Source organism: Ciconia boyciana, chromosome 2 (genome assembly GCF_034638445.1).
Source record: "Ciconia boyciana chromosome 2, ASM3463844v1, whole genome shotgun sequence".
Classification (NCBI taxonomy): Eukaryota; Metazoa; Chordata; class Aves; order Ciconiiformes; family Ciconiidae; genus Ciconia; species Ciconia boyciana.
In genome coordinates this window covers 26,259,944-26,284,625 of record NC_132935.1, presented here as the reverse complement: position 1 = coordinate 26,284,625, position 24,682 = coordinate 26,259,944, and the positions used below count along the sequence as shown (strand labels likewise).

The 24,682-nt window shown below is 41.0% G+C and overlaps 1 protein-coding gene across 2 annotated transcripts; it reads left to right on the top strand.

Annotated features, from left to right (window-relative positions):
- Positions 1-225: 225 nt before the first annotated feature.
- Positions 226-22,981, top strand: PLEKHF2 (pleckstrin homology and FYVE domain containing 2). Of its 2 annotated transcripts, none has more exons than XM_072852155.1 (2): positions 226-350; positions 19,398-22,981. In XM_072852155.1, exon 2 carries the CDS (start codon positions 19,412-19,414, stop codon positions 20,159-20,161), a length of 750 nt encoding a protein of 249 aa, XP_072708256.1. In that variant the 5' UTR covers positions 226-350; positions 19,398-19,411; the 3' UTR covers positions 20,162-22,981. The 2 variants fall into 2 exon arrangements, with proteins under 2 accessions (XP_072708256.1, XP_072708257.1); XM_072852156.1 differs by lacking the exon at positions 226-350 and adding an exon at positions 18,292-18,310.
- Positions 22,982-24,682: the final 1,701 nt, after the last annotated feature.

The window sequence follows — 24,682 nt, the reverse complement described above, 5'->3', positions numbered from 1 at the left end:
GTTTTTCAAAGACACCCTGAGGTAATGGTCTCGTGTCCTGAGAATCCCTCTTCCACGAGGTGCCACTCGTGGGCTAAGCAGCGCCGGGCTCTCCCCTGCTCTCCCCACGCAGGGCGGCTCCTCGGGCCAGGCCCGCGACACAACCCCCGCCGCGCTGGGGACGGCGGCGCCGCCTCAGCCCTTCCCGCCGCCTGGCTCCTCCCAAGATGGCGGCGGCCCCGCCCCGCGCGGGCGGTGTCCCGGAGCCCGTCCCCCGGCGGCGGGGTGTATGACCGCGGCGGTGCGGGGAGAGGGTGGTGGGGCTGGCGGCGGCCGGGCGCTGGGGCGGCAGCCGGAGCGGAGCGCGCCGGGTGAGCAGCGCGGGTCCGGTCGTGTCCTGGGTGGGGGGGTTCGGCTGCCGGGGCGGGAGAGGGAAACTTTCCTCGCGGAGCCCTTCCCAGCCGGGGCTCCGGCCGCTTTTCCGCGGCCATGTTGGGAGCCGGGAGTGCCTGGCGGGGAAGGAGCTCCCCCGGCGGGAGGCGGCGCCGGGCTCCGCTGGCGGCCGCCGTGCGGGGCTGTCCCGCCGCGGGGCTGGGGCGCTCCCGGCCGTCTGCGGGGGCAGTGCCGCTTCCCGCCGGGAGGCAGGCGGCGGGGCGGGAAGGGAAGGACCTGGGGAGGAAAGGGGCGGTGGCGGCGGGCGCTGGCTCGTCGAGGGCGCTGAGGGAGTTGCGGGGCCTCGGAAGCGAGTTCGCCGTCCGGAGGGGGGAAGAAACAACAACGACATCGGTCCCGCCGTGTTACATAAGTGCCCGAAACTCCCCAACTCGTGACTGGCGCTGAGGCCCGGGCGGCGGCGGCCGCTCGTCGTGGGGCGGCGGGACGGGACGGGGCGGAGGGCGCTTCCTTCCCCGGCGGGCCCCGCGGGGCAGCCCTGCGCCGCCGCCGCGCTCCGTCGCCGCGTTCTCCCGGAGGCTTCGCCCGCCGCGGGAAGCGCCTTGCTCGCCCTTTTAAACTCCTCGTCGTTCTCGCAGCGAGTGGCCTCAAAAGTCTTCATGCTGTGGTAAAAAAAAAAAAAAGGCAGCGCAACCACGAGTGATGCGGCTGCGAACATAAGGTGCTATTTTTTTCAGTGAAATTCACGTACTTTGGAGAGGAACGTGACTGGTCTGCTTAAGATACATGTAGCACATAAGCTGTTGTCTGAAAGCGGTTCAGGAAAAGACAGCCACATGTTTTTCCTCTCGCCTGACTTGAAATACTGTGTGCATAGACGCTGATGTTTATAAATGGCAAAACTGCTCATCATGGCAAGAAGGCGATGAGTGAGTCTGCTGAGCAGCGCGTCTTGGCATAGACTTTGTCGCTGCAAAGAGAAACGGCTGTAGCTCAAGTTTTGACGTGAAGCGTCTGTGCAATAGTTGTTGATAACCAAAATGACCTGTTATATCCTTAACTAGAGATTAAGAGGATTCTTTTGCCTATATTTTGGTTGCATTGATGAGAGTGGTTCCAGAAGCACCATTAAGTCCTAACTCAGGCTGTCCGGTGTGCTGAGTAGTTACTGTAGGGGTTGATGCTTATTTGACAAACACTACATCTGAAGCTGTGATGTGCCTAACAGCTTAAGCTTACACAAGGCTAATACAGTAGGCAAAGTGAGTCTAAAGTCAAACCCACAATGCTGGAATCGGTTTCAGAACCGAGATTGCCAATTCCTCTTTCTCTCCTGAAATAAAGAGAACTTAAATACTCAGCTTTCAAGTTCTAAGACTTGTATATTGAATTATTTTAGGGGTGGCTATCTGAAAGAAGGGAAGTATTTAAATATGGCAAGTACTTAAAGAAGGCAATGTAATCAGTGCTGAGATGCTACAGATTATTTGCTTTGTATGCACTCATCAGCATGCAGAAAGGAATTGGTTCTTTAGCTCAGAAGGCAATGTTTTTGCTGTTAAACTATATAATCCAAGTACTATTGACTAATCAAGTGACAAATAAGAATCCCTGTGCAGTTAAATGGTTATGTATATCAGCTCAGTTTGTTAAATAACATTTTCCCAGTTGTATTAGGGCTGTGCTACTTAACGTTGAAAACAGCAGTGAAAGTGAAGTGTGAGCCTGAGTCCCAAATTCTTGCTTCTGAATGCAAATTGGCCATGTACCTTTTGAAGTGTCTATGAGTTTTGCCCTGCATAGAAACTCGCACAGAGGAAATCTCTTAAATGCTAAATGAAAAGCAGTGAGTAGAAATTTGGAGCTGGGGAAGCTGGATCAGTTTCCTCTGTCATATAATCTAAAATGAAGCAGAGTAGTGTCTTTTCACCTAGAAGCAAGTTTTCATTAGGTGCAGTGATGAAATCACTATTTAGCAAGAGCTGCATTCCGTTTCCCTTAAATTATGGGTTGAGACTCAACTTTAGTATTACATATGTCTCTGGATGAACAGATCTACCTGTAACATCCTGAAGCCCATTATTTTACAAAAATTATTATTGGTAAAGTGGTCGTTATATTCAAACAGCATTGTGACTTTTAGGTTTCAGTGTTGTGGTTAGTGGATGCGGGAAGGTTTCACCTCTCCTGAGTCAGTGCAGTACAGAGAGATGGAACTGCAGTTTCAGGTGAGGCATGATATGACAGAGCTTGGTGTGTCTCATTTACCTTGCCAAGAGCCAAGTGAGGGCAATAAAGGAGGGTGCTGTCTGCAGGCAGGGTACAAACACTGGCTTTGTTACACTTGCAGCATTTTTGGTGACTTGTCTTCACCAAAGAGGGCTAGAGGTGTTAAAGTGAAAGCTTAAGGTCAAAGCATGGCATGTAGATGAGGGAGAGTTGAGGTTTTTAATAACTGCAGATACAATTTTCTGAAAAAGTGTCTGTTAGGTAAAATGTTAGAGGTGGTGGTCAAGCAAACAAATGGCATGCAAGTTTTTATTCTTAAAGGTGATTTATTAGCAGGCAATGTCAAATAAGGAAACCCCAGCATTAACAATGGATAAGTTTCTTAGATGTTGGTAGGTAAGAAACTTAGTTAGCTTCTTGATTTTTATATTAAGAAGTTAAAACTTGTTCTGTACCACTTCGAGTTCTAAAGGTATGTTTGTGACTTATTTCAAGCTTACTTTTCCATTTAATTCCTGTGATTTTATTTTTTTTATGATGGAAGATGCTTGTATATGCATATTTTACTACTTTCAAGGATTGAGTAATTTGATGAAAGTGTGATAATTGGGATTGTTCCGAAAGAGAATAAATAAGCTGCAAAAATAGACTTTTGAAATAGAACTGTGTATTTAAAACTTTCTCCTTATGCAGCAAATGCAAAGTTGGCTGTTGTAGAATAAATTTTGTTTTCATGATTTAGCAGAGGACTTGTTTTTACAGTTGAGGGAGGTGAAAAGCTACCCTGTAGATAGGTGTGGTAGAACATGTTTACCATACTAAAGATTACTTTTACATTGTCATAAGCTATAAGATGTGATGACAGCTGTGTTAGCAAGTAGAGTCCTGCAAATTCTGAGCCACATGAGTAGTCCTGTTGAAATTAATGAGTCTGCCTGCATGAGAAGTGCTTGACTGAGAGCTGTAGACAAAGATTTATTTTCATAAAAGGAGAATACTATTGTGCATGTGTTACTAAACAGAAGAGTACTTCATGTTTTTCAGCCTGGTGCTTTAGCACTACATAGTCAAAAATGCATTCATATGTTTACTTTGGTTTTCTGAAGTTACATAAATAGGTAAGAGTGCTACTGCCTTGGACATAATGGTGCCTTTTTTTTTTTTTACACTGCTGGTGATGGTAAGTAACTTAAGGATTTTAAAAATTATTTTGGAGAGTGGCTTTCTTTTTTTCTTTGCAATGTTATGTTTTTCAATAAAACAGCATTAAGCATATTGTGTATGTAATACAGCAGGATTTTGGTATTTTGTATAAGTGTAAAAGAAGAGAAAATAGTTGAAAGTTCAGGATTTCAAATACGGGAATGTTCTCTCTACATCCTTCCCCCCCCCCCCCCCCCCCCCAAATGTAATAAGATGACATGCAAGCAGTTAGTTACTGTGGTGAGATGCAATCTCTTGAGAAGTTGTACTGATTCAAACAGATGCAGGGGGGTTGCTAGATAGAAAGATCAGATACATCACTATACATCACTATCAGCAGCTTTAGCTTTCACTAGATACCTATTGTACCTCAAACATATCATCTAGAGGTAACTGTTTTGCTTTTAAGTACTTAGTGTACTTAGTATGCCTTCTGCAAAAGGAAAAGTTACAGCATGTTCTTTGACATTTGCATGTCTAAAGCGTACACATAATTTGTTAATGCAAATTAATATTAAAGAGTGTACTGTACATGCTGCCATTCAGGTTGTCAGCTAGCATCTTTCTCAGAACAGTGAGCTGTGCAGGTTAACTTCAGTGCAAACCTTTGTGCAGTTTTCAAAGTTTCTTCTAGATTGTGTTATCTTTGCTGCAGGAATAACCGGCCTAAGAGCAAAGGAAAATGCCCTGCTGGATGAGAATTACGTGGGCTACGAGCCCCTGCGGTATTCTGGATGCTGTTTATTGCACTCGGAGGACTGGGTTGTGCTGAGTGTTCTAATGTCTGTACTCCAAGTGCTTTCCATATAACTTTGAAATGCATCAAACACATTTGACAAGCAGTAAAAGGGAAAAAGGCCAGTGAATGCATTTCCTGGGAAGGCCACCTACATTAAGCTGCTGTGATTATGGGGTTCTTTCAGGAAATGCCCCCCCCCGCTTTAAATTTCTCCTGACTTAGCTGTCAATACTTGGTAGTGTAAAACTTCTGAGACTGATTTTCAGTGTACTTCTGTTCTGAAAGCTGTGTGTGGCAGTAATTCTCCTCCTCTCCTCTCCTCCAAATTCTGATCTAGGTTAGCAGCATGGAGGCAAGTGAACTGCCCTTCTAACACACAGATTATGGCTGAAAAGCTGGTTACATTGAAGACTGACAAATTCTATGTATGATATCATTGTTAAAACTTTCCTTTTGGCTTTTGTTGATAACTGTCAGATGTCGGTTTTCTAGACCTTCACCATCCACCCATATGTCACCAGGTAGCAGCATTTGGTATAAAAAAGGGCTTATGTCCCTTGCTCAAGAAGGAGCAATGCAATGCTTGGCTTATGTATTTTAAGTATTTCTGGATAAATACATTTTAAATATTGTTGAGGGGCGACAGTGACAGGTCCATGATTGCAGCACTTCAGTGTTGTCAAGCTTCCCAAAAATCGCAACATGTGGTTTGATTCCAAGCCCCAAGCTATGTTTTGGCTGCTTGCAAGCCCCTGGTTTCTGCTGGGATGGTGGTTCACAGCCCGATGACAGCCCTGCTGTGCGCTTGGTTACTGGGGCTTGAGCCATTTTTTGGAACCAATTTGGGCAACTTCTTTCAGGAGGTTTAAATGGTAGGGAGAAGATTCCCTGCAGCCAGCAATACCTTGCCCTTAGTCTGTTCTTGCTGGTGAACTAGTGGTAGAAATTGTTTGGCTTTTTTTTTTTTCTTTTCTAAGGGGTTAAAAATTTTAAGGAACTAAGTATGTCTGAATATTGTGGTTTTTGTACTATAATATTGAAAATGTGCTGCAGTAGTGCTTCGTTTGACCCTGTTAGGTAGTGGCCAGCTGCCTGGCCTCCTGAAAGTATTTCTACAGTATAATATAGTATGAGGGTTGCCCCCTAACGTGGAGATTTCTTAACTTACTTAGGTCAGGAGCAGCAGAAAGTTGAGGTGATTGCACCTGGTCAGAGAAGGAGTTTGGGTGTTGTTACTTGGCTTGTGCCTTGTTCAGTTTTGTGGAAATGCTTGGAATTGCTGAGCTGGTAAAAGAAACCTCTTTATTATGCAGCTTCTTTTCCTGTAACAGGATCTCTGAATTTAAGGACACATGCATGTGAAAATAATGAATATTGATATAATAAAAGATGAAATAGTGATGATGTGGTTATGCTGCTGTGCTTGTAAATTGTGAGACTGCATGGGAAAACTTTGCTCCTTTTTAAAACACGGCCGGCTAAAAGCAAAAGTCCCTTTGTGTTGCAGTTTTTTGTAGGAAGTTAATGGCTTTTGCCTAGCTTTGACTACTTGGTAACTGTCTCTATACCTTGGTCACGCTATAATCAATTACCTATAGTCTAGTCCTTGTTGGACTGTTGGTAAAACTCAGTAGCTTCTCTCATAATGGTAATAAAAGTAAACTAAGGAAAACTTAAAACAGAAAACTTTTTTTTTACACTGGCTGTTTTAAGTACCTGTGCATAGTAAAAAGGCATAAGCCAGTGAACAGTTAGGTGTGTCATGGGTGTGCGTTCATGAAGAGAGGGTAAATAAAATTCTGTTAACTCAAGGAAGCTCATCTGAACATGTAGATGTTCTGGTAGCTCTCAAGTGCTAAAACATGCAGGTGCTCTGAAATCTAGGAGGTGCTATTTTTAGTGTATACTTGTGTATAAGAGATATACATCGGAAATCCTTCTGTCAATGTTCTCTACTTGTAGTTGAAAAATGCTGCAAGAAGCATGCTGGCAAATACTATTTATTTCGGTCACCGAAGACCAAATCCTCTTCTTCACATTGACTGAGAGATGGTCTAGCTAGCTGCTAGCAAGTTGCCTTCATGTGTGCTCTAAATACAGTAATCCGTAACAAAAACAAACCACACAACCAATCTGGTTTTGGAGAACTGCTTGCAAGATGGATTTGGCAACACTTCTTGTAGAACAGCTGTATCTGGATCTGTTTTTTCTATACTAATGATACTGTCTGCCCTCCACCAGAGTTTAAATATGACTATTTCAAGATTTAAAAGGTATGTTGATGCTGTGGATTCTCTTTGTTGTGCTGGGTTAGCAAAACTTAAGGCAGGGTCTAGATTGTTCTGAAACTGGCCAGATCCTTTCGATTGATTTTTTTTTTTAATTTTTTTTTCCATGTCCATTTAATGTTAAGTGTGGTAGTATTTGTATATACCAAGTTATTTGCTAGCTCAGATAGGTGGCCCGGTGCTGCCGAAGGGGGCTGTTGTCAATTAAGCCGTTCCTTCACAGGCAGCATATCGGATGGGAAGGGCACACCCGGCGCCTGTCCAGGCAGCCTGGAAGGGAGGGGTACATCACTGCTGCCAAACTGGAAAATAACATTTGCTGGGACAGACTCTTCAAACAGCTAAACAATCGGAGTAGGGAAACATTAAATTGTAAACAGAAAAATGTATTCCAGTGTTTGGTATTGCAGCCTGGTTGAGCGATCCTTTAGGCACCAACCCAGCACGCGGGGTTCATGTCTGCTGGAGCTTCTCAAGCTGGAGCACGATCCCAGGCTCCTGTCCTCTGCCCTTGACTCTTCTGGCACATTTCTAAGGTGTTAGTCTGTTGTTCTTCTGATGGCTTTTAGCTACTCACAGCTGTGCAGAACTTTGGAAGGAACTTGAACTTTTTTTGGGCTCAAGATCTGCGGAAGCTGGTTTTGAAACCCTGTTCTGGTGTATGTTCCCAGTATTTGGTTAAGATGAAGGATGCAGTTTGCTAGCACCAGAGGCTAAGCTAACTACTGCTAGTGTACCTAAATACATGCAAATGGAAAGTTGAAATACTAGGGTATTTTCCCATGATGGCAAAGATTTGATCTGAATGTTGGGCTTTTTTCAGTTAATTGTTTGTTGGTTAATTTAAAAGGGCATATGTTTTATATATAAAAAACCTGTATATTTATAAACTGTGTTGTGTGTATATATATAAACATACAAAACCTCAGCTGTTTTACTTATACCCATTTCAGTATGCTGACAGCTGCAAGTATTTGATATGCCCATAGTTGCCTGGATCTTGCTTTCTGTGCTTTGACAGATGAGTTTGTTGTTGAATTGGAAACACTGTTCACGGTGGGTCCGGCCTACCTCTCTGTTTGCAGAACTCAAGCTTTTAGAGTTGTGTGTCTGTGTGCTGTGGGTTTTTTTGGCTTTTAAAAAATTCCTTTAATTCTAGCCATTACCTGTTTTCCACATGCACATACTGGCTACCTCCTCCTTTGCATCTTGAAAGGCCTTAAGAATTTTCCCATCTAAATGGCAGTGGTTCAGCTGGCAGTACCGTGTTTCACAAATGCTGTTCAGAGCCCTGTAAGCCTGCATCGGTGTTTGGGAAGTGCTCCGCTTGTCAGCAGATGGGTAAGGACATGGAGATGAACCAAGTTTAGGAAGTTGCTCCCTTTGTTGCTCTGACCCTTGACTACCAGGTGGGGGATGGAGAACTGCATATTTCTTTCCAGCAGCAGCTCTGTCTCTATCATGCCATGACAAAAACAGTATCAGCTACCATGGTTTATTATAAATAGAAACCCGACAGTGGTAATAAGCAGCTGATTTCATTAAAAAGCTGGCTCTCTTACAAGAATGTTGCTCCTGGGCTTGTGCAGTGAGGTCTCTTCTGCCCTGAGAAGCATTCAGGGACCTTTTCTAATGAAGTTGGGGGTGGGGGGAAAACACAACCACTTCGAGTTAGTCTAGGAGTGGATTGAGGCTCTCCTGATCATGCACTTTCCTGTGGTATGAGCCCTTCAACACTGGGTTTCTACCTTTCATATTTTCTGTTACTGCCAAGCGGGAGAAGGTAGTGGGAACAGCTTTGGGATGCAACAGTTCTGGATTTCTGTGGCTCTTTGACGGGTACCACGTGTTTCTTGCTTGGAGCAGGGGTGCTGGTGTTACAGCACGTGGCGTTATGGCCAAGGCGGTTCCTCTCGCCCTTCGCATGGGGCGGGCTGCAAACTGGCCAAACTTGTCTGGTGGGGCAGCCCGCTTCCTCTTGCCTTTATTTTCCTCAGGTCTCTTCTATGATTATTTAGCATTACAACTCATTTGGGATGTGAGAGCTAGTCTTTCTGTTTACAAGCAGGTTAAATTAGTGTTCTCTTTCTGGCTGAGGTTTATTGTGTTAAATACGAAACCTCGTGAGAAGCTAATGTGCAGATCTTGAATGGTTTTGCCTGCATACAGCAGCTCAGGCAGTGTATTAACTGTTCAGCAGAGTAGCTTGGATAGTAAAACAGCATTGCTCTGCTCTTGCTGTGCTAATACATATGCTGCTTGGCAAAACCGATAGTCTTTTGCTAAAAATAGATTCCTGTACCCAAACTAGCTTCTGAGTGGGTTGGGGAATATAAGGTCATTCATCTTGAAAGATCTACCTAGAAATGATCTCCATCCCCAAAATGGAAGTGACCTTTCTAGGCATTCCTAGCTCAGTTGGATAATGGCTATTGCAAATTTGAAGAGTAATGCACTTGCCATGCAGGTTTGATAATAAAGGGGTTTTTTTTGTTGTTGTTCATTTAGAATCATTTACATTCTATGAGCAGTTTTTAAACAACTGGTCAATTAAAGGGAAACAGCAGTCCTTCCTTGGAAGTTGGAAATTAGAGTATACTAAAATTAACTGTAATGTATTGAAAGAATTACTAAACTGGAAGGTGTTAGGCAGTTAAAATAGGGATTTCTACGTTGTACCTTCAAGATGAGTTTTAGTGGGACTAGACTTTTGACAGTCATTTGCAGCAGTTTAAAAACAAAAACCAAACAGATTTGTCTGCATTACTATGGTAATTATAGGTTTATGATGATATCTGACTAGACAAATGCGTGGATTTGCTTTCATGATGTATTTGGACACAACTAAATGCTGGACTGAGAAATAATCTAAATATTTCTAAAATATTGGCAAGGCAGAGTGTTCGCAGGTTGCGCAGTATGGAGTAATGTGGTTGCTGTTAACACATTTCCAGCATGGTTTCTGTGAGTCTGTGGCCAATGTCAGAACATTAGCCAACAGGTTGAGACAAATGAAGGGTTAAGACTGCTGGTTCGTACTGGATATACCAGTAAAGGAGTGAGTTAGCTCATCTGTGTTTCCCCATGCTGCAGCCATTGCTACACAGGCTTGTGCAATGTAGGAAGCTATGTCTTCACAGTGGGGAAGAAAAAATAAAATAAAAAATCACATTCATGTAGAAAACATTACACTGAGAACCACAGAAATGAGTCTTGGGAGAGGTCCACAGTATCATCTGTTCCACTTTCCTGCCACTGTAGTATTGATTGATGCTTATACTATGTTTTCTCTATAGTGTTTGGATGAAAATGTCACAAGCATCTTTCCTTCCTTAGAGTAATCCAAAGCAGCCTTGGTATTGCCACCATTCTTTTCTGGTGTTCTATCTTGCCGCTTTTTTGACTTTATTAAATGGCAATAAGGGTGTGAAAAGTGGTGCAGAGAGGCAACAGCATACATTGCCTTAAGGAAAAGGTAGTATTTTTTTTGTCTGTAAATCAAGTCAAAGTTTCTGTGCTGCTACCGGTACCTTTCTGAATGCTGCAGCCATTAATGAGATTAGTCAAAAGTGACTCTGGATAAAGACTATATTGAAGAAGTTCAGGGGGATCTTGTTGCCTGCTTCCTGCTGTCATCTCTACTTTGATATAGTCTCTTTAATCTCTTGGTCCTTCTTATTTCTTTGCAGTATTGTGATGTAGCTTTTTGTCATTCTTGATATTCATATCTTTCAGATATCAGGTTATTCTCTGCATCCTTACCAGCTGGTTACAGTAGCGATAGCAAGACAGTTTGTTAAATACAACAGTTTCGGGAATACTTTTATGAAGAGAATTATTAGAGAACTGCTTGTTAGAAGGCTGTATTTCTCTTTAAGTGACAGTTGTTGTCTTATGTTTTAAATAGCATCCAGGACAGCTAGCTCCAGTGCAGTACAGGCATTTAGTTGCTACTGTCATGTCAGCTTTTAGCGGTGATAAAGACCTTAGAAAGCGTTTGTCATACTTGGTATCTCCTCTCAACATAATATTTTTGGGAGTGAAATGTCTTAATTTCACTTAACTGTATGGTCAGATTGGTCTTTTTACTGTTTTATAAAAAGCAACTGGTGAATAATGGAAATATACAATTAATATTAAAAAAACCCTGCAGTTAATTGTTATAGATGTATTTAACTGTAAAATATAAAATGAAGTATTAATGAATTCATAAATGGATTAATGGATACTTAAAACTTCATTTTCCTCAATATTCTATGTACTGAATGATAGAAATAAAGTTTAATTAAATACCTCTTGCTGGTATTTCTATATCATCTTTAATCCAGCTCTTATTACCTTTATGGTCCTTGACAAGTAGTGCTGACTTGTGCACGAACACTTGGATTCTGATTACCGCTAATCAGATCTAAGTGCATAGAATGCTTAATTTTGCCAACAAAGATGACGCCGTGAAACATTCAGGACAAGCGATGGTATCATCCTTCTCTGTATCTGTTGAAGGAGGCTGTGTAGGAGATGGAACTAGTGAGGCCAAAGTAAGATTTAAAATTTATGCTGATTTCTGTTCTGACTTGTATCAGAAACTTGGAATATCTGCTATGTGTGTGTTTAGTTCAGCAATTTTCCACACTAAAACTATTTGCAAAGCATTAGACATTGATAAGTTTCCTTAAACAGGTTGCACTTCAGAAATTTACATTGTATTTTACTTGGCAGTGGTGCAAGAAGTCAAGTGTTGTTCTTAAGAGCAATACATCTAATATTAATAGAGATTAGAGTACTGTATTACAGTACTGAGATGTCTTCATAGCTGAAAGTTTGTTCACAAAAAGTAGTGGTATTACCATTTCAGACAGAGCTTTAAATCAGAGGGATGTATGAGGGTTCTGGGTAACTTAAGTGTGTTTATTCAACTAAGTCAAATTAGCGTGTCTTCCTTGCATAGGCAAAGTGCAAGAGGAAAGCTGAATGAGTCTGATGTGAGAATATAATGTATAACAATTATTTGAAGCCTATTACTAAAAAAAAAACCACGTAACTATGTACTAAATGACTGATTCTGCCTGATGAACTCTTTTTAAGGAGAGTGTCATATTTTTCCTCTGTAGATCCAAAAGATGAGTCATCTTACAAACCAGTCATTTAATGCACATTATATATCTGGTCTGCAGATAGTCCTTGTCTGTCTTAGGTTTACAATTTACTTGTTTCTGTCTTGTAAAAATTGTATTGATCTTCTGTACCTTTCATGTATGTTTAACTTGTGTGATTAAGTATAATAAAACAAGATTCAGTTCTATTTGAAATCTCTATTTTATTCAGAGCCTTTGAGTTATGGAGTCAGACATGATAAAACCTTTAACTTTTGCCTTTTATTAAGTGACTCTAAACAGAAACTTTTATTGTGAAACATGTATGTTACCTTTAGGCAAGGAGGAAAATGGGTTAGTTTGTACGTGGTGAAACATAGTTGCTGATGTTGTCTGTATGTGCAAATGCAGGTGTGAGAACAAGGGCTCTGTATGACAACTGGATAATTTTTTAGAAGTTTATTGAGTGGCAAGGTATAATGTGCTTTCACTTAGATCTGCTATTTCTACCTTTTCTTTCTTTATTCTATTGCTTTTGTATTCCTCCGTTTCCGAGTCTTCTCTTTTCTGTTCTCCACATTTGCTTCACTGCAACAACATCTAGATCTCATTTCATCTGTTCTAATGATGTGATCAGATACTGTGGTTAGTGACATTTTTTTATTGGACTTGTGTTACTGAATCTGGCTTGGAAACATCCAGGATCTGCTACTGCTTTAGGACTGGATGGGCCTCTGTGTGGTTAGTTTTGAGCTCTTGTACTCTTTCCAGCAGCTTAAATACACTTTTTTTTTTTCTTTAAAGCTGTCACCTTAAGTGTGAATGTACGTAGTAATGGATGAGCTGCCTGCATCCTGATACCATGGCTCTGAGAAATCTAAACTGCTTGGTTTGTATTAATGCAATGTGTTAAATGTAATTGTTAACAGGCTAATTGCTAATTGTAATGATGATGATAGATGAACTGGCAATTATGGCAAGGCCAGCAGCATTTTCCTCCCTTGAAGGAGTGTTGAAGAAAAATAATGCTAAAAATTAGATGCTTATTAATTAATGCTTGTTAGCAGGGACTGTGTACTGGGCAAGACTTGTTCTTGCCCAGGCCAGAAAGTAAGAGAGCACTGCTGGTTCTGCTGTATTGCTGAAGAAACTTGGGAATTCAGGTTGTGTCCCTCTCCTTGCATATCTTTTGTGCCTGTCCTGGAGTCTAAAGGGAGTGCTGGTCGTGATGGTGGGTAATGCGCTGAGCTGGGGTGAGGAAATGTTTTTGTGCTGAGTGGTATGCAGTCTGCATCACTACACCATAATAACTTTTTAAATCTCATTTCTCCCCTCCAGCACCTTTGTGTTACCTGTGGTTCTGCTCTGTGGTGATCATACCAGCTGCTACAGTGCTAATGTAGTAGTAGAAGACTTTTCTGGCAGTGTTGAATTAGGTGTAGCTGTGTCAGTCAGGGTTGCTTGCTTTTTAGTTGACTCCTTATGTCTGTCTTCAACTACAGCTATTCTTCTGTGCAGTTTAGTCTGGCCTCTATCAAGAGCAGAGCTAACATGAAATAAACATTCTCCTATTTTAAATAAGACCTGTAGAAGCATTGAGTCCTGGGAGATAGTCGGTTTGGTCACCAGGATACAGTGGCAGAAAGAAACAAATTATGTGGGAAGTGACTTGTCAGTGCACAGCAACCCTAACAGAATTATTTTCCTGCTGCAGTAGTCTGGAATGTTAATAACTGTAGTAAATATGTGACTTCCTCAACATGGGTTGTGTTTTAGGTAAGTGGGTACCTTGTTAGTTCTTTAAATGTTTCAGTAACATCTATATTTGCTCACTTTGAAGATGACTGTTCTCACCAGGAGGATACAAATGTAAAACTGGAGTGAAATACAGGAGCAAGATCTTGATATCTTGATAACAGAATTGTTATTTCTGTAGAAGCTTCTTGTGAGTGAAAGTAGAAATAACTTAGTGTCAAAGACAGCTCTGCATATGGTAGAGAAGTTGGAGCTTTTTGTGTCACGAAATATTTTGTTACCTTTAAATAGCATATTATGCTATGGAGATGAAAGCTTTTGCCCAGCATCTTCATCGTGAAATGGGCTTACTGAGAGCATGTGTGTGAGAAGGAGGACAAACTGAAGGTACTGCAGCATTTTGAGAGTTGAGATTTATTTATTTGGAAAGGCTGCTAAACCCTGCTCATGGTGCAGCTCTATGTAGTGAATTTTTCTTACAAGGTGATCTATTTATTTTTGCGATGTTTTGAGTAGCAGCTAGTACTATACTGCAGTCTGGACACAGAAAATGAATCCGATGTGATGGACTGATGGTCCTTATAGACAAATGGAGTCCTCCTTGCATAAGGGCCTGGGGACCTTTGGGAGTTTGTATGCAAAAAGTGTGAAACTGGAGACAAATGTGATAAAAGTCTGAACAATAGGTTTGAGGTTTTTGACTTGACAGCATCCATAAACCGAGACTATGTATAAGATGCTCCCACTCTCCCCTTAAGTGGAGCTGTCTAGCCTGTCATTTTGAAGCCCGTGGTTCTGGTTTATTCCTCACTTGATTTGGGGCATGTTTTCAGCAATTTGCCATCACGTGGGAACTGCTTTGTTTGATCAGGTCTTGAGATCCTGCATTTTGATGACAGTAATCCAGTATCTGCTTCTTATAGTGGCCAGCAGTAGAAACTTCTGAAGAACATTTTAGCTGGCAGAGAGGAGGATATTGTCATCCAGTTCCAGGGTATAATCTGTTATCTTTTACAATATATATGTGAATATGCTTTAAGAAAAGATTGTTATAATTTTAAAAGACTATTTTATTTGATAACCTTGCATAGATTTTGGACTGTGACATCTTGGGGTTCAAAGTTCCTTTGTGTGTCCAGACAATATTTTAATTTCACATCTCCTTCGTCTGTGTGCTCATGAGAAGAAGAGGTGCATCTCTTCTCCTGACTTTAGCTCTTGTGACTTAGGGATGGCTTCTCTTTTTGTATTCCTGGTCTATTTTTTTCCATGTTTCATTATTATTTGTAATCATTATACTTTCCAGGTAGTTTCTCATTATCCATTTCTGAACTTCCTTCCTCTCTCAGAAAAGGCTAGTGAAGGCGAATGAACATTCGTGTGCATAGGATTTCAGATGGATTTTTCATTTTTAGTTCTCTAAAAATTTATAAGAAAAATGTCAGTGTTTATTTTAAAAAGTCTAATCTATTGGTGTGGGAAAATACAATTCATGCCCTGGAAAGGTGGAATAATCCATCAGCAGTCTGTGGCTTTTACTGCCTTAATTGAGGCCGATAGGTGAGAATTTATTGAATGTTACAGATAAAAGTTTCAGTCTAGAAGAGATGCGATTATCTTGGCTTTCTTAATAGTCCTTAACTTGCCCTGGATTCTTGCTTTAAGTCCAGTAAGTGATTATTTTCACAACAAGCTGAAAGTACAATCTTCAGCGCAAGTTCTGGAGTCATGTGTCTTGGTTTCAAGCCATGATGATTATTAAACGATCCTGGTTAGAGTTGTTTTCTTGTAAGTTGTCCTAGAGAACAGTTAATTAAAACCTTTAGCCTTTTCTCCCCCTGTTTTCTTCTCCCGATGACTTGTATTTTGAAATCTTTCATGGTGACCTTGAACAGAGTTTGCTGTTTATTGGCAGGGAGTGCAGAGTTGGAGTTGTGGAGCAGTGAGTGCTTCCTACAGGTTGCTGTAACTTCACACCAAGAGCTTGCTTCACTGAAACTCATCAGTATGATTGTGGGGTTTTGGCAGCGGTGTTCTCCCTTGTGGACTAGCAAAAGCATTTAACTTGCTGTAATTTGCAGATAATTTGTATAAAAGTGTAAGTTTAGAAGTAATGCATATTGATTTGTACCTGCAGAAAAGTATATTCTTCTGGTCTGTCCCCTTTGCACTCTGCTGACTGATTTCCTTCCCTGCTTCACAGGGAACATGGGATTATTAAATAACTTTAGACTGACCCTGTGACTGACTCCTTGCTTTCTAAGTCCAAAGTGGCTGTTGGTTCAGCTTTGGCACTTGCAAAGGCTGTTTATTGCTAGTACGTTGTTAGAAGGGAATGGTTATTTGACAGTTAATGGCAATTAACCCTCATTCCAAATCCTGGGCTTTGGCAGTCAGGCACCTGAATTTGATTTTTGAGCCTAGGACTACAGCAAACACACAACAGAAAGTTCCTAGTTTATCTTTTGCGTTCCCTCCTTAGTACTTTCTCCTTGGTAGCTAGAGAAATAATAGTTGGGACAAGCCAACAGCACTTCTGTAGAGTGGCACCTCTGCATTAGACAAGGCTGTAGTAAAAGTGAGGCAGATCAGTTAACCTGAAAAACTCACTCCCAAGTGCCAGTGTTGTGCCTCCTTGCCAGTGGTAGTAGGTAGTTGGAAGGTATATATTTAAAAAAAAAAAAAAGGCTAGATCTTAATGCTGAATAAAACATGTAAAGGTGGGTATTGTGTGTCCCCCTGTGTATGTTAGTATTGGTACTTAGAATGCTTGAAAGAAATAAGGTGTCTATTGAAAGGTATATTTTGGATATGCCTGTATAGTCATAGCATTAAAAAAAATGAATTGTACTGAGGTAACTTGAGTCTTCTGCCGTTCTCTGGGAGAACAAAAAACCTGTAATACTTCTGTTTATTGATCAGTTTAAGCCAATGTACTTTCTATGCAGGGCACTGTCTAAGCACCTCCCTTCCCATCCCCCCACTGCCTCCCTCTGCTGCAGCTATCCTGCCAACCTGAGCCCTAAAACTCTGGTTTGTTCTTAGCTTGATCAGCCCTCTGATCTAATTCACCGTGTAGCTTTTGTAATGGCTCAAGGGAGCAGGGAGGGGGGCAGATAGCGTAAATTGATATTGCCACAGAAGGAAACAAAGCAGAACCGTATCAGTTAAGTTTGATGTTGCAGAAGGATTTAGTACAGTGTCCGCTTGTGGGCATCTCTTAAAAGGAATGATGGCCAAAGCTTCGAGAACCTTGACACGAGTAATGATTCAGAAAAGTAGGGCTGGTGAAGGAGATGGAAATAACAGGGGTTTTTTGTGGGGTGTGGATTATTTTTTTTTTTCCTTTTGTTTGGACTCCCAGTCTTTTCTCCAGAGATAAGTGACAAGCACTTCAGTCCTCAAAGCTTAATAAAGAAAGTAGTGATGGTTATTCTGATTGAAGAACAAAAATAAATGTTTGTTTTGCAGCAAAGATGACTTAAACTTACTGTTAAGAAAATACTTTCTAACTGATCAAATGGGGAGCCATTGGACAGGGCAATGGAGGCGGTCAGCCTTTTTTTTTAAGTTTGACTGATACTTGGTGGAAATAGCATAGGTGTACTTGCTTGCGTGCCTCGATGCAGCACAATTAAATGTCTTGAACCCTTTTTATAAGGCAGTTTGTTTTTCCTTGCCCACCTGCAGATCAAAATAATTTCAGATTTGGTGGCTTTGTAATTCCACTGACTGTAAAACTGGTTAACACAATACTCTCATATTGTGACTAATGCTGTAAGGCACATAAAGAAAATTTTAAAAAAGCGCTGAATAATATAATAGATTATTCTGTCTTCAGTGTCGGACTTTGATACAAGATGATGTCGTGTGCAAAGCTTAAAAAAAGGTCAGTTTAGTTGTATCTGAGTAAGCCTGCTTGTCAAACTGTTTTAGTGTGGAACTAATTAAACTCTCAAAGCAAGAACTTATAAGTTATTTTTTTATCACACTTAACATTAGGCATGTGGATTTGTGTAATCACAGGTAACATACTTATTTAGATGAGGCCTGATGAGAGATTTCTCTGCCACCAAATTTCTATCAATCAAGTTTCATCCCTATTTTGTAAGGAAGTATCTGAGCTTTGATTTATAGGAAGAAGATTGACTGGATCAGGTTATGGCAGAGTGAGAGAGTCTGGGCATCATCAACTCTGAGTCTTGTTTCAGCCCAGTTTCGTCTCTGTTATAGGCTGATGCTGTATTGACGGCAGGCAGTGCAGATCTAAAAGAAAAGGTAGGTGAATGTAGAGGACTTCCCAGACTGGGATCATGTTGGGAAGTGCAGGTAACAGGCACTGGAGTATTTGCTACTCTGCTGTCCTTCAGGCCTGTTCAAAGCAGTGGTTTGTACCAAAGGGTGTTGTGAGCATCAGCCTTGCAGTAGCTGGAAAGGAAGGCACAGGAGAGCGGTCTTCTGTGTGCCAAGACAGGTCTGTCCGTAGTACTTGCCTCTACCAGCTGTCTCACTGCTCTGTCAAGCACATGGTTCAGGTTCATGGTCATACTCAGGAGGAGCTTGCGGGGAGCAGATCTGGATTGGACTGGCAGGAGTTTCCTTTGTCTGACTTCTGCCCAGGAAGCTCTAAGGTAAAAGGTAGGCTGAAGAGTGGTTTGCCGAGGTATGAATCACTATAGTAACTTCTTATTTTCAGTTCCTTGTTGGATGCCTTAGGAATCTTACCCTAACAAGAGAAAATCTTATTTGCTATTTGGGGAAGGACAAGGGGTGGTTTTAATCCGTAATCAGAACAGATGTACTCTGTAGTTTATCAGCTTCCTGAAACATGAAGCCTTCTTGCCTAAACTTTCAGCCAGTGCAGGTTACTTAGTCTTTCTTGGGAGCAGTTGTGAGCTGTGTGACTTGTCCTCTGTGCTGGTCTGCCTGTGTACGTTGCCTGATCATGATGGGTGCAGATGTGGTTTGAGTAGGCGAGGAGGGAAGGACTGTGGGGCCCTTACAAAAAGAAGGCAGCAACAAGCAGGCAAAGGGCCACCAGCCATGACTCGCTCCCTGCTCCTGGCTCAAGAGTTTGCCATGAAAGCAGGTGGTGGGGGGTGCAAGCTGTGGCCTGTACAAAATGTTTCTAGTAGGTAGATTCATGGTTTTGGCCCATGATTTAAGGTTTATGTACTGAAAAAAGAGCAATACTGAGCTTGGGTATGGTGGTTTCCTATGTGAACATCAATTATATTATTTTTGTTTGTCATATTAACACTAACACAGGTCTCCAAGCTGCTCAGTTAAGTTGATGTTTCTGTCAGTATTAGAATTTGGAATGATGGATGATACTTTATTTTGCCATCCAGAGAGTAGGTGCAGGAGGATATGCAGAGAAATATGAGCATTAAACCAGGATTCAGTAACTTTACTAGAGGGAAGCCTCCGAGTCTGTTGCCAGAGGCTCTCAAGAGCAGGGCTGTAGGTGCTGTCTGTGTGATAAAGATAGCTGTCAGCTGGATAGAACATTTTTGCTTTTGAAAAGAAGACTAATTGGTTGCTAAAAATTCTTAGGTGTTAATAGTTATTTAAATCTAGCCCAAGTCAGTGCCTCTGAGCCAGTGGGTTCTGTTAGATATTTTAAGAAATGCGGGGTTGGTACTTTCCTTGGGGAAGGCTGCTGTCGAATTGAATCAGTCCTGTTCTAACAACAAACTTTTTTTTTTCTAATTTTAGGATACTTGTGAAAGATGGTGGATCGCTTGGCAAACAGTGAGGCAAATACTAGAAGGATAAGTATAGTGGAAAACTGCTTTGGAGCAGCTGGTCAACCTCTGACTATTCCTGGTCGTGTTCTGATTGGAGAGGGAGTACTAACAAAGCTGTGCAGGAAGAAGCCCAAAGCGAGGCAGTTCTTCCTGTTCAATGACATTCTTGTTTACGGTAACATTGTCATCCAGAAGAAGAAATACAACAAACAGCACATAATTCCGCTGGAAAACGTCACTATTGATTCCATCCAGGATGAGGGAGACTTACGGAACGGGTGGCTTATCAAGACACCAACAAAGTCTTTTGCGGTTTATGCTGCCACCGCTACAGAGAAGTCTGAGTGGATGAACCACATAAATAAGTGTGTTTCTGATTTGCTTTCCAAAAGTGGGAAGACTCCTAGCAATGAACATGCAGCTGTCTGGGTACCAGACTCGGAAGCCACTGTGTGCATGCGCTGTCAGAAAGCAAAATTTACGCCTGTCAACCGTCGTCACCACTGTCGCAAGTGCGGCTTTGTTGTGTGCGGGCCTTGCTCTGAAAAGAGGTTTCTTCTCCCAAGCCAGTCTTCCAAGCCTGTGCGAATTTGCGACTTCTGCTATGATCTTCTTTCTACGGGGGAGATGACTGCTTGTCAGTCCACTAGATCAGACTCCTACAGCCAGTCGCCTAAATCATCTTTAAATGATGTATCTGATGATGATGACGATGAAGACAGTAGTGATTAAGGACCAAACATTTTTTCCATGTGTTGCAATTTGTGTTTCAAACCATATGGAGCTGCTTTTGGGGAAGTCTATAGTGAGGTTCCTCAGAAAAATCCTGTTCTAGCCATAAAATATGCCTGAATATCTTCAATTGCGATGTGCCTCAATCTATGAATTCTCTAGACAATAGGTTTTTCACTCCTCTGCAGGGATAGACTGTTGCAAATGTTATCAGAATGTTTTCCAACTTCTTATACTTGAGTTGTGTCTAGGTTAGACTTTTGTGGAAGATTGGAGAATAAAATGTTCTTTCTTAATTTAACAACCCATACTTCCTAATGTTTCATACTGATACGTTGTTATGTGGGTTTTTTTGGATATGGGGAGGAAAACTGTAAGCATGCATGGAACAGTGATGTTTTGGTTAATCCCTTAGGCCATCTTGTTTTTTTTAACCATGGTATATAATAAGTTGAAATGTGACATAACTTACAAACTCAAGTGTCACAAAACTTGGAAGTTGTCTTGTTTTGCTCTTATTTATGACTTCCTATGCCAAGCAGTGCCTTGTACCAATTGTGCTGATTCAGGAAGAAACAAACCTATGTTGTCTGTATTTGCCTGATGCTGGTATCTGAGAGATTGTTGGTGCTATTGAAAATAACTGCTGTGTTCAAAGTGGAGCTTTGACAAGGTCATAACTGTACGCTGTGGTGGGTGACGGACACCTGAATCACACGTCCTCACCTGTGCAGGCAGACCCGAAGACTCTGCAGATTCCCACAGGCTTCAGCAGGGTTCTCCTTGCAGGAGTTGCATTGCAGGTTGGGATCTTGAGATCAGAAGCTTAGGGTGACTCTTCACGGGGATTTATACGTTTTCTTTTCAGAACCTTTTCTAAGTTTCAAATTTGGCAAATGCATACTGAAATTTTAGTTGGGTGATATATCATTTGGATGTGATAGCCTATATATTTTTGGAAATAATTCCCAAAAATGACACTAAATTGTTTCTTAAAACATTGGTGAGAGGGTTGGGGTTATTTTCCCTAGGAGTTTTATTGGCTTGTTTAAAAATAACCTCATATTTTGAACAAAAAGCCTGCAAGTATCCTTATAAAATTGGCTTTCCTTTTTACACAGCTGACCTCAGGATAAATGTGAGATGCAAGTTATTTCATTCTAAATGTATACCCAGGACCAAGAGAGATGTATTTAAGAACTATAACAAAATTGTCAGTGCAGAAAATGTCTCTACCATAGTATTAATTTTTACTTTTAATAAGTTCTTGAATACAGAAGTGTCATGTTCCTATATAAATGTAAAAGTTAGACTTGCAAAGACATGTTAAGCCCCCAAATGCTATGTTTCTGTATTTTTATAATGGTAGCGTCAATTTTGAAGCAGAAAAACCTCTTTGAAATAGTTGTATGAATATAGTAGCAACTGACTTCATAGAAAAAAATGTTAAACTTTTGTATCTCTAAGTGACAATTTCTGCACTGTTTGCCTTGGTTGGCAATAATTGGGTTAAATATTTATTGAATAAACAATCAATGCTGCATATTGCACTAGTCTCCCATTCTGTACGCTGTAAATGTCAGTCATAATTTTTTAATAAAAATTAGCAGAGCACTTGAAAGCCGTAGCCCTCCATGAGATTTCTGGTAGCTAAAGATGCACTTAGCATCTGCAGGGAGGCACTCTACGTTAATAGTTCACAATACATTGCCTCAGGTGAAAATTGCATTAATATTTTTAGCTTGGGCAATTTCTAAAAATAAGTTTGTTTTTTTGTTTTTTAAAAGCACTGAAGACTATTTGATCTACTTTGAAATAAAGATAAAAAGGGGAAAATGCTTTCTGATGGAGACTAGGAAGATTCTGTAAAATTGCCAGATAAGCAATAAACAATTGTATATACCCAAAGAGTAGCTGAAATAAGTAGTTACATACACTCTTTTCATTGAAAGATGAGGGAATGATGACCTGCAGTAGGGGAAAATGGGCTTTTCTGAGAAGGCACTTTCAGTTAATAGTGCTTACTTTTGTACCTCTCTTACTTAATATTTATATTTCAGCAATGGAGACTTGTCTGCTTCAATATTTCTACAGAATCAAAGTACAAATCTCCCTTGTACATACCTTCTAATGACTAAATAATTTTCTTCCTGATGCCATTGTTTCCTCTTTCTTAAGCTGTCAAATATTAACTTGTCTTGTTAAAGAGTCCATCTCCTTGTGTGCTTTTCCCCGTGTTTCTATACGTTGTGCTTACTTTTCAGCACTTTTTAGGGGGTGGGAGAAGGGTTGCCGAGATTTAGATCACATCCTATATTTTGCAGAATGTTCTTGTACCAACTTCAAATATCTTTTTGTCTGTGAATGAAACTTGCACTGTGCTGCACTGATCCCTGAAGCTGTAACCAAACCAATGCGCGTGTGTGGAATTTTTCATCTGAAATTGATGTGTATGGTCCAAGCTTTTTGAGAAAGCATTAAGGAAAAAAAAAGTGTTTTATGGTAATACTCCTATCCCTCAGTGATATTTGTTTAAAACTTTACAAAATGGACTTAACATCGACTTCTCTTGTACTTACAAATTCCTGAAAGGGCTTGTTTCGTACTTTGTAATCTTGTTCTGTCAAATTATTTTATTTACAAATATATGGTGTAGCTTCAAGCCTATGTGTTTAATTTTCTTTAACTGTGGGCCTTCAAGGGTGACAGGAAATAGGGTGGTGGCTTTTTATCTTGACAAGTATTTTAGCAGCAAGTTTTTTCACTGTCAGGAGGGATTAATGAACTGGGAGTATAAACATACAGGAGGAGATTTAAGACTAATGTGGAAATAAATGTCGTTATGGATTTAGAAATAAAACTTATGTAATTGAGTATCTGTTTAAAACAAGGATGACCCGGCATGTTGCAAAGTTGGCTTTTGTTGGACCAGTGGGCGGCTGAGCCACTGGAAGAGGCTGGAGGACCCGCTGTGTGCGGCAGGGTGCTGAGCAGCCCAGCCCCAGCGCTGCAGGTCTTGGCTCTGGGCCCCATCGAGCTGCTGCTGGGGATGAGACTTCTCATGGTCATATCAAACTGGAGAGTAACTTAGTACTTTTCCTGGAGGTTCTGCACTCTTCGGATCTTAAACCAGTGATTAAATACGATCAGTCTCTGTATATTTTATGTACTTTTTGCGGTTTGTGGTAAGTCTTAGCCCACTCTTTTTTGATAAGCTTTTCAAATCCAATGGAATGAAAGCAGCAGCAGTGCCTGCAGTGTCTCTCGGGCAAGGCTCTGCAGTCAGCTTCTGCGTTGTAGAAGATGCTATATTGAAGAAACAAGTACTTACTTGCTTTAGCTGAGTTCACATTTTGCACACTCTTTGCCAGTACTTCATGGTTCGTTTGCTGAAAATATTAAAGGAAAGGGAAAAGTCTCTCTTCTGAAGGCTTTAACTGAAGCCTACTAATTTTAGCGTCTGCACCTAAACTGCCGTTGTTATCTTAAGATAAATTAAGCTGTTTTCCTATCAGGTTTGATGCAGCCGAACTTCCTGTAGCTAATGAGTAATCTGTGAGGGTCAAGCACTGTTACTGAGTTTAAAATAAAGTTTTTAAAAAAATGGGTGAGTGGATCAATGAGCATTGAGTTTGCAGCCAGGCTTTTGTGGTCTCTAACAGGCAGATTATGAAAATGACATGCAGAAACCTTGTATTTACGTGGGGCTTTCCCCCTGAGGGGGGTACACTTAGGCTAATCTCAATGCAAATGAAGTGGTTATCATTGTTGCCGGTTAATGTTTAAGTGGAAGCAGATTATGGATTGTATTATTGGGACTTTTGTATTTTCTTGTAATTTCCCTGAACCGATAGAAGAATGCCTGGTTCTATTAGCAGATACAGCTGGAATAGAGTCAGAGTATTGATTTTATTTTATTTTTTTCCACAGTAGCAAATTATTGTAGTAAATATTGGAAAGTATCTTGGCTGTTTACTGCCTTTCATTTGATGAAATCTGAGCTACTTGTTTGTGCCTGCAGCCGGTCTCTTGCCAGCGCTGGCTCCCGTGACTCATCGGGTAGCCCTTGCTCTTGCCAGGAAGAATCTCTGCTCTGTTCCCTTGCTGTGATTGAGTTTGGAGCTGCTGGGGAGTGCAGTACAGTGACGATGGGTCTGCTGTACAGTGATAGACAGCTCTGCTGTACTGCCTGTATCTGAAAATATTCTTAAGCTCCGTCAGGAATAAGAAGTCTGAATCTTGATCTTCAGACTGGAGATTTGTCATTTTCTAAATTATTTTTAATTGTCTGTAAAATACTACCTATGCCCAGAGTAAAAATCACACCACTTCGACTGCACTTGGACACATTTAGGATAAAAACTAACAATGTAAATTGATTGAATTGGCAGTGAAATAATCTGCTAAGGAGCAGGAGGCATTTCAGGGTCACTTAGTGCATCTAACTGTTGTTTAGCCTGCTTAAGCAGAATAATCTTTCCATTGGGATGAAGTTTTACATTTATAAATTTGCAGTTATTT